This window comes from Marmota monax, unplaced genomic scaffold (assembly GCF_021218885.2).
Source record: "Marmota monax isolate L192 unplaced genomic scaffold, Marmota_monax_Labrador192_F-V1.1 WCK01_AAM20220418_F8-fsc00044, whole genome shotgun sequence".
NCBI lineage: Eukaryota > Metazoa > Chordata > Mammalia > Rodentia > Sciuridae > Marmota > Marmota monax.
This window is the reverse complement of record NW_026695198.1, coordinates 10,588,230-10,604,716: the sequence shown is the minus strand read 5'-3', so window position 1 is coordinate 10,604,716 and position 16,487 is coordinate 10,588,230. Positions and strand designations below refer to the sequence as shown.

General features: G+C 36.6%; 1 protein-coding gene and 1 non-coding gene across 2 annotated transcripts; both read left to right on the top strand.

The window, feature by feature from the left end:
• Window positions 1–2,334: 2,334 nt before the first annotated feature.
• Mos (MOS proto-oncogene, serine/threonine kinase) lies at window positions 2,335–3,384 on the top strand. Its single transcript, XM_046428514.1, has one exon. It carries the CDS (start codon window positions 2,335–2,337, stop codon window positions 3,382–3,384), a length of 1,050 nt encoding a protein of 349 aa, XP_046284470.1.
• Window positions 3,385–14,337: 10,953 nt separating this feature from the next.
• Window positions 14,338–14,416, top strand: Trnaa-agc (transfer RNA alanine (anticodon AGC)). Its single transcript has one exon. It is a non-coding gene; the product is annotated as a tRNA-Ala (tRNA).
• Window positions 14,417–16,487: the final 2,071 nt, after the last annotated feature.

The following is a 16,487-nucleotide window of genomic DNA, read 5'->3' as shown; positions in this document are numbered from 1 at the left end:
CAGAAAATACTCAAAACTTTAACTTATAAAAATATAAATTGCTTCAACCCCCTTAGGACACTTTTCAACTAATAGCATCTCACAAGTCAATGTTTCCTATGGGTATAAACATAAGGATTTTTATGAATTTCGTTATTAACATTTAGGTGTTTCCTAATATAAATCTGAACCTTGGTAGAATTTGAAGCTGTTTATCTTCCCAACAATGCTAAGGTGGGCATGTTTTCTTCATTTTGCAAGTGAGGAAACTAAGGCAGGGGGATGGTAAGAAGCCTAGGCCATCTGGCCCCAGAGCTTTTGCTCTTTACCACCATGCTAAGGCTTTATCCATTTCTAAGATCCAAAATATTGTATAACACGTGTATAATTGGTAACAAAACCAGGATTAAACATTAAATTTTAGTAAAAACTCACAGGGAAGAAAAAAATAAAGGACGTAGATCCTGCTTTCAACTAATGAAGAAACGTTGCAACAGACTTATTACAAAAATATAAGCTTAATATGCTTTTTTTCTCTATTCATTATCATCAATTTGTATTTGGGATTTGGTGCAATTACAAAGAACTGTAATTTTACTAAAATATTCCCGTTACTTTTTTTTTTTTTTTTTTTTTTTTGAGATGAGAGTCACTACATTGTCCTGGCTGGGTGCTTTTTTTTTTTTTTTTTGCGGGGGGGGGGGGGGGGCACAGTGCTGGGGATTGAACCCAGGGCCTTGGTGTTTGAGGCAAGCACTCTATCAACCAAGCTCTATCCCCAGGCTATTTTTGAACTTGAAGTCTCAAGTGATCTTCCTGCCTCAGCTTCCCATGTAGCTAAAACTACAGATAATTGCTACCACACCAGCTAGTACTTTATTTTACATTTTTGGTGTTGTTAGTCTGGAGTTAGTCTGGACTGAACTCTCCAAGTTTTATTCCAAGATAATGTCTATTTTAATAAGTGTTATTATCCTAATTTCTTACATGAAAAGATTGAGGGTCAAACAAGTTTAAATATACATTAGGTGACACACTAAGCCACACAGCACAGAATAGAAATCCTCTTTTAGGATTATGTGTACTTCGAATAGCTTATAAAAATGGCTCTGAAATTTGTTGACTTACCTTTGCAGAACCAACTTCTGAAGCATATGGCTGTTATCATAAAAATGTGGTTATACATCACCTATGTGTAAGAAGGGAACTTTATCATTTAATTTGAAAAATGTAGGTCCTAACAATTGTGCGTGTGTACTGTTTTGACAAACTGTGTAATACTGTTAACCCTTTAAACTTCCAAAGATATAGCATGAAAATTCATTTTTATCATAATAATCAGAAAGGAATAATTTATAGTTTGATGTCTGGACCCTGAATTTAATGTCAACATCTAGTTTATTACATTGTAAACAGACACCAGTGATTCTTTTTATTTCTTTGGATTTTTCTCCTACAATTGCTCCGTATTTGTTATGTGAAGCTCTGATCATCACTAACAATTAGTTTTATTATTTTTTTCTCCCCCAACTCTACTTCAAAATTTCTGTAACTAATTTGCTTCGAAGTCTAGAATCTCCTTTGCAAGTCAGCTTACTGGGTGGGCTAAATTAAAGGAAAAGAAGGGTTGTTAGGAAGTCAGTGTGTGCTAAGAGGCCTTACTGATTTGCTGTATAAACTGGAGGGAGTATCGGAGAATTCTCTTTTCCCTTGATGAATTGAGGTGGTGTGTATTTTGACCTGTATCAGTAGTTCTGTTAGGATTAATTACTTCAAGCTTGCAATTTTTTAATTCATATGAATGTTGCACCTAATTATCCTGGTAAGTGGTTCAACAAATATCTGCTGTTTTTATTTCAACTCTTGGAGCCAATAACTTCTGGAAGCGATTGAATGCAGCTGGAGAATAACACTAATGATCATTATAGCCTGCAAAATGTGCAACAATCTCATTGTAATTTTGTCCAAAGACTGATAAGTTTCATCAGATCAGAGTTGAAAAAAAAGCCCATTTTATTATGATTAAAGAAATTTTGTAAAAGAAAGGTGAGTTTGGGGGGCAGCTCAGTGCTATTTATCTGGTGAGAGGTTGCTTTGAAAAGAATTCACTTTAAGGGTGGAAGGGCAATTCTTTCATCTGAAAGGGATTATGGGGCTTCATTTGGATATTTCCCCCCATGTGATAAAAACCCTAGCTGAGTGATAGCGCAGACATAGCTCATTTGGAGAAAACAAGGAAGAGAAGAAAAGCGCTGAGGTGGAGGGAGGAGTAGTCACCTATGCTTCCAAACTCCTGCAGCTTTTCCTGGTCTTTTCATACTCTGGAGCATCTCAGGTCTCCTCTAGGAGTGTGCGATGCCCTCCCCTCTAGTTCTTCGACGCTACCTCCCTGGTAAGCTGTCCCCTTCCTTGGAATCTCGACCCTGCAGCAGCCCTTCTAAGTTCCCAGGGAAAGGGGGAAAGCTCTTCCTGGGAGTCACTCCTCCTCGGGCCCCAAGGCTGCCTCCCCGACTGGCCTGGTGCTCCATTGACTGGGAACAGGTGTGCTTGCTACAAAGGCTGGGAGCTGGAGGGTTTGGCTCCGTGTACAAGGCGACTTACCATGGTGTTCCTGTGGCTGTAAAGCAAGTGAACAAGTGCACCAAGAACCGACGAGCCTCCCAGCGAAGCTTCTGGGCTGAGCTCAACATTGCAAGGCTGCACCATGACAATATAGTTCAGGTTGTGGCTGCAAGTACCCGGACGCCTGCAGACTCCAATAGTCTAGGTACCATAATCATGGAGTTTGGGGGCAACATCACTTTACACCAAGTCATCTATGGTGCCACCAGCTACTCTGAGGAAGAGGCTGGGGAGTCCCACTGCTTAGATGGAGAGCAACTGAGTTTGAGGAAGTGTCTAAAGTATTCCCTAGATGTTGTGAATGGCCTGTGTTTCCTTCACTCTCAGAGCATTGTGCACTTGGACCTGAAGCCGGCAAACATTTTGATCAGTGAGCAGGATGTCTGTAAAATTGGTGACTTTGGTTGCTCTGAGAAGCTGGAAGATCTGCGGGGCTTCCAGGTTCCCCCTTATCACCTAGGAGGCACGTACACCCACAGAGCCCCAGAGCTCCTGAAAGGAGAGATGGTAACACCCAAAGCTGACATCTATTCTTTTGCTATCACTCTCTGGCAAATGACTACCAGGGAGGTGCCTTATTCTGGGGAGCGGCAGTACGTGCTCTATGCTGTGGTGGCGTATAATCTCCGCCCATCTCTTGAAGCAGCTGTCTTCATGGACTCTGTCCCTGGGCAGAGGCTTAAAAGCATCATCAAATGCTGCTGGAGGGCCAGTGCTTTGCAGAGGCCAAATGCAGAACTCCTCTCCGTGGACCTGAACTCTTTAAAAGCTGAAATGGGCTGACTCCAAACCTGTGTCAAGATAAGCTTTCCTCTTTGTTTCTATTTATTTTAAAAGTTGACATGTAGAAGAAAACATATAGGCAGGACAGATTTTTAGAAAATAAAGGTACTAGAAACTCTTTTAGTCTCTAGTGCTTTTTCTAAGACAAATAGAGCTACAAAGCTTGTCATTATTGTACTGTTATAACTAACCTTATTTCCTTTCTTTAGTTTATGCTTTGCTTTCCAGAGTCCAGGTGCTTACTTTGCCAGTTCCATAGCCTTGTACTTACTCAAATTTGTTCTTGACTAAAAAAACACCAAAACAAAAAACAAAACAAAACAAAAAACAATTCGTCTCAAACAGAATGCCATTGCAGAAATACCAAATTTTTTTTATGAATTTGGTATGTCCCTTCCTTATCACCTAAATTCATACTAGGAAGTTTACTTGTTCCCATACCAAATCAGTAAAAACTTTTTTAAAATGTTTTTTCTGTTCTCCCCTTAAAAAAAAAGAAAAAAAAAAAAACTTTGTAATGACCTTAACACATAAATTAACAAATTGAAATTTTTTTTTTTTTTTTTTTGGTACCAGGGATTGAACACAGAGTGCTTAACCACTGAATCCCATCCCCAGCCTTTTATATTTTGAGACAGGTTCTTGCTAAGTTGCTTAGGGCCTCAGTAAATTGCTGATGCTAGTCTTGAATTTGCAAATGTCCTGCCTCAGCCTTCCTGAGATTACAGGCATGTGCCACCATGCCCAGTGAGTAAATTTATTTTTAAAGGAATAATTTATAATATTTTAATTTGTACTTTGTCATGAACAGAAAAGTTTGGTAAAATATTGCTAACTTGTTTTTTTTTTTTTTTAACCTGGAATTTGGGCTCAGAAGTAGATGACAAGGATGATCTGAGGAAAAAAAAAAATTGTGATATCCCTAAGAAATAGTGAAGTTCAACATTTGACAGAACAAATAGGTAGAATCAGATTTTCAATGTAGAAGTCAAGATAATGGATGCTATACGTAGGATTTGGAGAAGGTGATTGGATCTTGTCCTGGGACAGCTTTGACAAACTTTCTTTTAGTGACAGCAGTGTTGGGGCATGGTACCAGGCCGGGCTGGTACAATGACTGGGAGAATTCATGGCAGGGGGTGAAATGGAGGAGGTACACAGACTGTGAAGGAAGAAAGGACAACAGAACTCTTCAAAAGAGGCAAGAGACAGAAATGGGTTTGGATGTTTGGCTTAGTTTAGTTATAGGATGCAGGAAGTATGTTTGTGGAAGAAAGCAGAGGAGACAAAGATAATAATAATAGAGTTCAAAAATCCATAGACGGCAGTAGCTATGGAAAGACTATAGTCCTGGAAAGAGGGCATTTCTTCCCATAGATGGGAGTTGAGGCAAATGGCCCAACTGCCACTATAGACAAATTTACAAGTAGGAAACAGGGAAGCTGGGGAAACTCACCACCGTATAGATTTGTTAATGGTAGGGGCTCTACAGAGGAAAATTACAGTTTAAAACTGTTCTGGGGAAGCAAAAGTGAGCTTTCTATGGCCAGGTAGTATGGACAGAATGCTGCTCACTCTTGAGCTTGAGTGAGACCGACAAATACTGTCACCAACGGATGATGGTTTATTTATCTTCTGATGTTTGACTTCATAATAGTGTGAAAGTGATAGGCACTTTGCAGTACTTTGAATTGAGATCTCCAGGGTGAGTGATCTGCAGTCTGATCACCTTTCCCTTGCTGGGCAGCAGAAGCAGCAAGCTGCAGCTCTCAATCAGCTTCACAATCGTGAGGCAAATAATCAACACTCTACATTGTACTGTGTTGCCAGGTTCTCTGGATACAGGTATAGTTGTATTTGTGGGGTTTCACATCCATATACCTCATTAACAAACTGTCAGTGAGCTATATAAGGATAGCCTATTAAAGGTGGAAAAAAATGCAAAGTTATCTTTCAGAGAGAATATGCGCACAGCTTAGGCTCAACCACCAATCTAAAATATTCAGGAAAAAAATGGCATCTGTACTAAACTTGTACAGTTTCCCTTGCCATTATTCCCTAAATAATACAGTATAACCATTACTCACACAGCAATTACAATGCATTAGGAATCAAAGAAAAGTACTCTATAGATGATTTAAGGTACATACAAAGACATACACATGTTATATGAAAATACTCCATTGTTTTATACAAGAGACTTGAGCATCCTCAGATACAGATTTTGATATTTTCAGGGGGTCCTGGAATAGGTCCTGTGAAGATATTGAGGGATAACTGTATCGATAAATTCTGTGAACTATTCAACACTTTATTAAAAATAGACTTTACATTAATTTAGTTGATTTTTTACCCGAATAAAAGATAAAGAAAGTGTTCTGAGCATGTTTAAGGTAATCTAGGTTAAGCTATAATGTTTAATAGGATAAGTATAATAAAATGCATCTTCAAATGCAGTTGAACCCACAGCTTAGGTTTAAATAGCTTCCCTTTTCCTGGAAACCACACAATGTCAAGGTGAATAAGGGAGAGCAAAACTGTAACCCCCATAATCAAACTAGGAGACAAACTCCAGAACACATGCAGTGATGCAATCAGTGATGCCAAAGACGTGACTGAGCCCATAGGAAAAGGGCAGTGAGCAGTAGTAGAAGCTCATGGAGGACAGTGGGACCCAACAGTGACAGGTCCCAGAGAGCCCTGCCAAATGAAATACCCTAAAGAACAGGAGCCACTGAGAAGTGCAAAAGGTGAGGAAGAAACTCCTGAGAACAGAGCTGAGCTTCCAAGAGCTGGTAGAAAGAGGGAAGAAAAGGTGTGAAGGAGGATCCAGCCATGGCAGAGCTCAGAAAGGGAGAATAAAACTCGACTGTTGAACATGAGAGGGTCACCCTGGTGGGAGGGGGCAGGAATACAAGAGAGGCTCAGAAGGTTCCTGAGCCCGGTTTGCTCCGGGAGAGAAAAAGTTGTGGCTTCAAGGAGAAACCCACAGAAATGCCATGTTTGAAAGGAAGGAGCAGATGAAGGAAGTCTTTGAGTTATAAGAAGACCACCCTGACGGGGGTAGAGAAAGCACATGGACTGCCCCCTCTGCGATAGCTAAGAGTTGAGGGCCATTATTCAAGACTGACACATGAAATCAGAAGTAAAAAAAAAAAAAAAAAATTACCATATAAAGATAAATACTAAAAAATATAATTAAGACTGAATTAAATTACAGTGGGGAAGAGACACAAGCTATCAATGATAGCATTTCTCCATTGCTCATAGCAAATAAATATTGTCTAGGATTAAGGAAATATATGGAAAATACAACGGATACCCAAAATTTAAAAAAAAAAACCCACAAATAAAATAGAAATTTTACACAAATTAGAAAAGAAAAGTTTATTTACCTCAAAATTTTAGAACTCTTAAAACAACTATGTGTTGAAATGGTAACCAAAAGTTAGGAATTTTTGAGAACAAAAATAATGAAACACATATTATTATACATAGGATAAAAATAAAGGAGATGAAAATTCATAGTCCTAAGTAGTATTATGAATAAAAAAAAACAATAAATGAATAAGGCACATGCTTTGAAATTAAGGAAAGGACCAAAAAATAAACTAAGGGAAATTTTAAAATCAGGAATTAAAGCAGACAATGATTTCAAATAATAAGTAAATGAATATTTTGTTGACTATCAACAAAACAGGGAAACTACTAGCTAACTTAAAATAACTAAATCACATATACATAAAATTAGACATAAAATATGATGGAAACAGGGATTGTCTTTATATTTTAGAAGAAAATTTGCATAACTATAGAAATAAATTTGAATACCTTGAAGAATATATAACTTTCTAGGAAATTACAGTTCACCAAAAGTAGCCCCAATGAAGATAGAAAGTAGAAACAGACCAATTTTAAAGAAGAAAACAGAGAGTTGTCTAATCTGTACCCCATAAAACACTAGAACCCAAGTTCCACTAGCTTCTACCAATAAAGACCAGGTCATCTTGATGCTATTCAAATTATTCTATAAACCTCTTTTAAGAACAAGATTTATATCAAAGCCTGATAAAAGACTGCTTTTAAAAAAGAAAGCAGATCAATCTTTTATTTAAAACTATCAGTTTAGAATTGCTAAGTAAATATTAGCAAGCAGAATCATAGTCAACTTTTAAAAGCATGCACACAATATATTTAATTATATGGGTTTCTTCCAAGATGCAAGAATGGTTCACTATTAGAAAATCCATTAATCCACCACATTAATAGGTCAAAAAAGAGAAAAATAAAAATGTGATAAGGGGATATTTGACAAAAGAAACTAAAAAAGAAGAATCAATGGATACTCTATTAACCTGATTTAAAATACACATACACTTCAATAGCCACTATCTTATCAATGGATGTGTAACTGATGTGATTCTGCAATCTGTATACGGGGTAAAAATGGGAGTTCATAACCCACTTGAATCAAAGTGTGAAATATGATATATCAAGAACTATGTAATGTTTTGAACAACCAACAATAAAAATTTTAAAAAAAATCACTAGAGACATACCACTATAGTCATGAACAATATAAGAATGTCCATTACTACTGCTATTGTTTAACATTTTCTTGGTTAATGATATTTTAAAAGATAAACTTGACTAAAAAAATTGTAAAGAGAGTGAAAAAAATCTGTTTGCAGATTCTATTTTTAGGATGTATATTTGAAAAAAGTCAGAATTAATAGAAAAACTAAAATTGTAAGAAATTGCATACAATAGCAGGATAAAAAATTAACCTGCAGAAACAAACTTTAATATGTATACAGAAACCAGGTAGAATTTATAAAAGAAGAGAATTTCTTTTATAATAGCAATAAAAAAGAAAAATTCTCTCTGACACAGCCATAGCCTATGTGGTTGAAGACACCATGGTCAGAGAGATAAATTCATAAACTCATATTTTTTAATAAAAACAGATGGATAGAGGGATATAGGTAGAGATGGAAATAGACATGAATGTATGTTCATATAAATGTTTCCTAGCTCCATTCTTCAACAGGGCCTAAAGTAACCACATTCTGGGTAGACTTAGCACAGATTTTAGTTTCTGAATTCTGATTTTTTTTAGTTTATGAATTCTTAATTATCCACAACAGAAAAAAAAAACAGGGCTTCTTTGGAGAAATGACTGATTCCAGACAGTACAAAATGAACCTATAACATTTTATGTCTCCAAATAAAGAAATGTCTAGGAATGATAGTAATATATCAAAGGACATAGGATCTAGCTTGAGAGTCTTCCACTGGCCAAACTTGAGATAACTGGAGTATTAAAACTATTAAAGAGCTATGTATAGTGTTGCACACCTCTAATACCAGTGACTTGGGAGGCTGAGGCAGGAGGATCACATTCAAAGCCAGCCTCACCAATTTAGCGTGGCCCTAAGCAACTAAGGGAGAACTTGTCTCTAAGTAAAATATAAAAAAGGCTGGGGCTGTAGCTCTGTGATAGAGCACTTGCCTAGCATGTGTGAGGAACTGTTTCGATGGCAAAAGGTGCGACTTATGCAGTTGAGGGGGAGAAATAAAGAATGTCCATGCACTTCTGCCTTTGTCAATGTTTTATTCACTCAAATCACTCAATACACTTTTACTCTATAGGTTCTTAATAAGAAAATGACAATCCTTAATGCTAGGCATTGCAATAGACGTAATCAATTCACAGCAAACAATTCTAGACTAATTCTGAGCACTGCAAACACACTTAATCATGACAGGCTCATGACAGACATTCCCTCTGCATGCTAAGTTCAAGTGTCAGATCAAAAGTCTCAAGCCTTAGGCTATAAGTCCAGCAGATGCACACTCACTCAGATAGCAGTGATCAGGTCAGGAACCAAGGCAGGCTTCTCCTAGGGAGGAGATGACAGTGGGTTGAGGAGAGGGTTTTAGGGAGAATTTGTGGCTCTCACCAGGGTCAAGATGTGGCTGTAGAGTTTGAGGGTGATGAGGAAAATGCAGAGGATCAGCAAACAATGAAAAGTGTTGGGATGTCAGTCCAGGTCCACATCGGGCTCTCTGTATAAAGGCATTATTGTCAGCTGCCTGAATGTCTGATCATTTGCTCCATTATTTATACCAAATTTTGGGGCTTTTGACCCCCCCCTTTCAATCCTTATCAGCTGCCACCAGATCTGTCAGTGACATCATTTACCCTAGGGTTAAAACGTCTGGTCTGGTGATCCCAACCTGATCTTTTCGCCTTTCCCCTTATTGGGGCGAGGAGGGCCATGCTGGAGGGCTCTGTTAGGCAAGCCTGGTGAGACTGCAGGTTTCAAACTGGAGTTTTTAAAATGGAGTTGCTTAGGCTCAGGCCTAAGGCCATCCTTACAGGCACAGGGTTCAATTCTCATCACCATATAAAAATAAAATTTTTAAAAAAGGTTCATCAACAATTAAAAAATATATTTTTAAAAAATAAATAAATAAAATATTTAAAAGGACTTGGGATGTGCTCAGGGTTACGTACCCCTGGGTTCAATCCCTGGTACAAATATGTGTGTGTGTGTGTGTGTGTATATATATAATTATTATTAAAGAGTCAGGTGCATTGATGAATGCCTACAATCCCAGCTACTTAGGAGGCTGAGGCAGGAGGATGGCAAATTATAGACCTACCCTGCTTATTTTGCAAGATCATATCTCAAAATAAAAAATAAAAAATGGGCTGGGGATATAGTTCCATAGTAGAGCATTCCCTGGATCAGTCTCTAGTACCACAAAATAACAACAACAAAATAATAATAAATGATAGTAAATTAATTAGGAAAAAAGAGTCATAGTGAATGAAATAGGAATCCATACAGATATAATTAAATAAATAAATATGGGAGAAAAGAAAGTGCTGTCTTACAATAGAATGTGAACTAATATAATAAGTACAAAATACTTATTAGTTATCTCAAGGGAGATGTCCTGCCAACATTATCTTACAGGTGATGTAAATAAATACACAGATAGAAATCTTAGTTAATATTACCAGTAATGAGATAAATCGACATTACATGCATTCTGATACAATGTAGTAGACCTACAAAAGATAAGTGACCTGACCCAAATCATAAGGAAACAATATTCAAGCCCATATTGTCCTGTGAATTATCAACATAAAAAACAAGGAAAGACTGAGAACTGTTGCATATAGGACCTGACAACCCAAGGCAACACCTAATCCTTGATGGGTTATTTTGTTTTGTTTTTTTTGGTACCAGGGATTGAACCCAGGGGCGCTTAACCACCAAGTCACATCCCCAGCCCTTTTTATGTTTTATTTTGAGACAGGGTCTTGGTTAGTTGCTTAGTGTCTCCATACATTGCTAAGGCTGGCTTTGAATTTATGATCCTCCTGCCTCAGCTTCTTGAGTCACTGGGATTACAGATGTGCATCACTACAGCCTTAATAGGATCATAGCCCTAAAATAAGATTATTAGGGCAACTGATGAATTTATTTGAAGAGCATTGCTGGATTAGATGGTAGTATTATATCAATTTCTTGATTTCCAGTAACTACAATGAAAAAGGACATTGCAGAATGCCCTTGTTTTCAGCAAACACTTAAAATACTAAAAGAGCAATGAAGCAGGGCTACAAGTTACTCCCAAATGCTTCAGAATATGTAACAAGATAAAAATTAATGTCAGATTTAACAACTAAAGGATCTTGCTTGAATTAAAGGATTTCAGAGATCTTTGTATCATTCTTGTAACTTTTCTGTAAGTTTGAAATTAAAGTACAAAATTAAAATATAAATACCTAGGCAAAATGATAAAAAAAAATGCAGAATTTTATGGGGAAAACTTTGAAATGCTCTAATAAAGTATATAAGCACACAAATGAAAAAATGTTTTATTGAATAAGTATATTCACCATAAAGATGGCTATTTATTTTGAATTAACTTAGAGATTTAAAACAATTCCAATTAAATCTATTAGTTACAAATAAGTTTAATTCGAAAACATAACAAGCTGGTATAAAATTTGTATGGAAAATAAATTTTAAAAGCCAGGGAAATTCAGAAAAAACAGGTAGCCAGAAAGCAGTAACTCTATCAGATATTAATGGGTACTATAAAACCTAAATTATGAAAATATTGGGAATTCTGTTTAAGTAGAGAGGCCATTGAAACAGAAAAGCATGTCCAAAGAAAAGATTCAAGTACAAAGGGGAATTTTGTATAAGATAAAGATGGTGTCTCATGACAGTCGAGAAAAAAAAGATGGATTTTTCAATAAAATTATGTTGGGACACCTAGCTGGCCAACTAGAACCAAAGTTAAAACCAAACCTCACATTATACAATCAGAGTATATTCTCAATGGGTTTAAGATTTAAAAGTCAAAAATGAAGTTATAAAAAGTACCAAAAGGAAAGAGTGAATTCCTTTATAATACCAGAGTGGGAAAGTCTCCTAAAGCTATAAATGAAGTAACTGATACTTTCGACTACAAAAGGAGGGAACATATCTGCATGTAAAAAAATTAACAGCATATATAGTCAAGAGAGAAATAACAAATTGGGAAAAATTATTTGTACCTCATATCACAGCAAGGGCTAATCTCTTAACATTGAAAAAAGCTCCTGGAATTTGGTAAGAAAAAGACCAAAGGATAAACAATTAGTTCACTGAAATAGAAATAGAAATGATCTTAAATATATGAGAATTGAGAATTAAAGCTACCCCATGACACCATTTCCCAAATGGAAAACAGGTGGCTAAAATCCAAAAATTTGACAAGTACAATTGGTGAGGCATGGGAAACTAGGTTCCCTCAGGTATTTCTAGTAGAACTTCATGTTATAAACTTTAGGAGAAATAATTCGGCAACATCTACTGAAATTACAAAATCACTTACCTGTGACCCAATAATGCTTCTGGGAAATTTATGTTCACAGATATCTAAACAAGTGTATTCATGATAACATTTTTGTAAAAGCAGAAGATTAGAAGCAAGTCAAGTACCCATCATTAAGAACTGGCTAAGATATCTAGATGTGGTTGTACATGCCTATAACTCCAGCTACTTGGGAGACTGAAGCAGAAAGATCACAAGTTCTTGGTCAGCCTGGCTAGTTTAGCAAGACCCTGTCTCAAAATAAAAATTAAAAGAAAAAAAAAGGATAGGATGTAGCTCAGTGGCAGAGTGCTTGCCTAGCATGCATGAGGCCCTGGGTTCAAACACAACACACACACATACACACAGTCCAAGAAAAAAAAAGTATCAGTTAGATTATGGCACAGTTATATAAGAAAACATTATATGCACATGAATAAACCTTTGACTATTACCGAAAAATCTGCATGAATATTTCTATTATAAGCAAGGTGCAAGATTAGTGAATGCACCTGGATATGCCACACTATGCTTTTGTGAAGTGTGCAAAAAGAAGAGAAATAAGAATATATATTCCTATTTATTTGCATTTGCATGAGAACTTTAGAAGGAAGTTCTAAACAAAGTAAAAGCCATTTTCTATGATAAGGAAAAGAAACACCCAGGGGCAAGGACAGGAATGAGAGTTTATGCTGCATGCCTTTTATATTAATTTGACTTTTTAACCATATCAACATATTGCCTGATCAAAAATAGTAACATTTAATATAACAAATATTTAAATAAAAAGTCAGAAGTCTGCGATTGTTTACCTTGAAACGCCTTGAATCCACTTTCCCTGCTGCTCCTGTCTTTTGTAGATCACACGACTGGTCCTTCACTCATCCAGGTTCCCTCAAGCCCCCTGAATCATGGCAACTGTGCTTTGAACCACGCCACGAAATTCATTCCCCTCTGACTGATTTCTCAGGTTCAGAGCAGAGTACAGCTGACAGGGCCATGGCCTTTGAAGGGAAAAGACCAAAACGTGCCCAGTTCAAGTCACAGCCTTCTGTCACACATTTCTGTTGAACTGCACTCCAAGCATTTATCACTCTGGTAATTACTTTCTTCATTGCTCAGGAAAAAAAAAAATCATAATTTTTCATGATCATCAAAGCTGGAATTTGGCAAGAAAAAGACCAAAGTATAAACAATTAGTTCACTGAAATAGAAATACAAATGATCTTAATTAATCAATAGACTTATGTGCCAAGAACTGTGTTTTATATAAGTAATAAGGTTAAATATTCACAAATAACTTATTTACTATTATTATTTCTTTTTTAAATATCAGGATACTGAGATCCAGAGAGAGTAAGTAACTTGCACAGAGTCACACAGCCAAGTGCTGGGGGCAGAACTTACTTCTTTAACTGTTACACCCTACCACCTGGGATTGTGTTGTGACAGGAAATACCGTACCTTTAGCTTCATTATTTCAAATGTTTGAACAATTTATCTAATTCATAAAGAAATTTACTATGGAAGGCATTAGAGTAGTGTAATTGAGACAGAAAAGACACATAAGAAATATAGTGCCCAAGACTGGAAAAAAGGGAAACAATTATAATGTATACTTATTCTTTTCTTTACATAAGCTTGATCATAAAATAATTCTTATTCGTGTATTCACATATTCAGCAAGCATTTATCATCCTTAGCACCATGCCAGACACAGTGGTGAAAACAAAAACACATAGATCCAAGATATGATTTTATATTCTAGTTGAAGATGTCATATGACACTAAATTTAAGACTTTGGAAATATAGAAGCTCCTTGACTTACAATGGGATTATGTCCCAATATATCACCAGAAACTGAAAACACAGTATGTTGGCCTGGGGAGGGGGGATCAGGTAGCTCAGTGGTAGTAAGCCTGATTGTCCTGCATGATGCCCTGGGTTCAATCTCTAGCACCATAAAAGAGAGAGGGAAAGACGGAAGGAGGAAGGAAAAAAAGAGGGAAAGAGAGGGGAGGGATAGGGAGAGAGAAGAAAAGGTAAGGAAGAAGGAGGAAGGCAGGCTGGCTAGGGATGTAGCTCAGTGGTAGAGCACTTGCCTAGCATGCACAAGGCCCTGGGTTCGATCCCCAGCCTTGGGGGACAAGAGAGTTGGGTAGAAAGAAATATATGTTGAAAATACTTTGAATATTCCTCAACTACCAAACATCAGAGCTTATCAGCACAATATACTGTGTAGTGTTAGCTGTTTCTCCTTGAGATTTCATGGCTGACTGGGACTTGGGATTGGCTGTATTTACCCAGCATTGTGAAAGAATACAATACTGCATGTTGCTAACCTGGGGAAAGGTTACAAAACCTCACAAAAGCACCACTCTATAGACCAACCCTTCAATCACAATGGAATTTGGGGGACATAATTAAATCATATCCAAACTATAGCAACATATTATCATGAAATATTAAAACAGTGGGGACAATGGCAAAGTCATACAAGTTTCCAGAAGTTAGAAATAAAAAATACTAGGTCATAGGCAAAAGATAAAGATGCTAAAAGACAATGGAGGCCACTGAATCCAGAATTCTGAAGGAAAATCATTTCCAACTTAGAACTCTATACCCTGCCAAACTGTTGATTCTATGTGTAGGTTGACTAAAGTCTTTTTCAGATATGCATGATCTCAAAAGTCTACTCCTGTGTTCCCCGTTTCAAGAAGCTACTTGAGATGGTATTTCTCCAGGGCAAGAGCATAAATCATGAAAGAAGAAAACATGGGATCCAGGAAACAGATATAACTCAACAGAGAAACAAAGAGAATTCCCTAAGATAAAAATGAACGAGGAACAGAGACTGTCAATTATGGACCTGCACAGATTAGAGCAGTCCCAATGACTCAAAGGAAATGAAACTGATGAATCCTTATTTTTAATTTTTTTTTTTGTTTTAATTCATTATATGTGACAGTAGGATGCATTTATGTACTTTGATATATTATACACAGATGGGGTATAATTTCTCATTTTTCTGATTGTACATGTTATAGAATCACATTGGTATAAGGTGGGAGATGGCGGGGGGTGGGCACTAGGGAAGAATCCCCGTGTTTTGAGTGGATTGAAAAAATGTTTCCACAATTTGAAGAGAATTTGACATTAACTTAACTGGAGCCCAGAAAATAACAAAGCAAAGGAAGCAAAACATTTATTAAAGTGAGGAGAAACTAAAAGTTTGAGCAACAAAAGAAAAGCAAATATCACACAACAAATGGTACAAAGTAAAATCGCTTTATATAGATAAAATGATGCAACATTGTTGATCCGACCAGAGTTTCATTCAATGTAACTATGATGAAAGGATGAATGGAGGTGAACTGAGTCGATGTACTAAGGATGAGAGTGGGAAAAAAAATTAAATCTTCATTTTCCAAAAAGGAAAGGTAATAGGTCATGCCTTAAAACAAAAAAAACAAACAAAACAAAAAACCCAAGAAGTATCCACATAAGCATACTACTTGGAGATGCAGTTTTATATACCAAAACCAACAACAGCAAGATGAAGTTTAAAATATCCAGGAGACTCCGAGAGTCTTGGTCTGGCATCCTTGAGGCCTGCTTTTTTTTTAATGCAGTAATCCTAGTGTCACTATCTGACTCTTTAATGTTCATGTATAATTGATAAAAATTAAAACTAAAATTTAAAAATAAGAAAATTAGTATATGTGCGTGTTTGTGCATGTGTGTGACTTAGGTAGGTCATAGGGAGTATTTCAATTTTTTTCTGTGAAATGAGTTTTAAGAAACACTATAAAAGAGATTGAATATTCTTCTTGATTACCTTGATATTTGTTAATCAACTCATTATGTAAAAAAACCACACTTTCTTGACAAAAAAATATTAAAATAGTACAAGCGCCCTCAAAAGGGAAAATTTAGAGGATGAAACAAGACACACATTGAGCTCAGGAAAGCAGAGGCAGCTGAGAAGAACCAAAGTAAATTGAGACAGCTTCCTGCACACTGCTGAATAGGGCGTCCGATTACAAAGAGGGAAAACCTAAAGGTCTATGGAATAATAGAGCACAGCCAGAGGAAATTTAAAGAGAAAGGAGGGAAGAAAAAAAAAAAAAACTTGAGGGAATAATGGCAACCAATGCCAGAAGCATGTCCCCTCACAGAGGGGTCAAGTTACAGAATTTTCCTGACTTAAGAACTGGAA

Bases quoted from the DNA above. Each gene is read 5' to 3' on its own strand.
- Mos (XM_046428514.1), top strand. From the start codon at position 2,335: ATGCCCTCCCCTCTAGTTCTTCGACGCTACCTCCCTGGTAAGCTGTCC.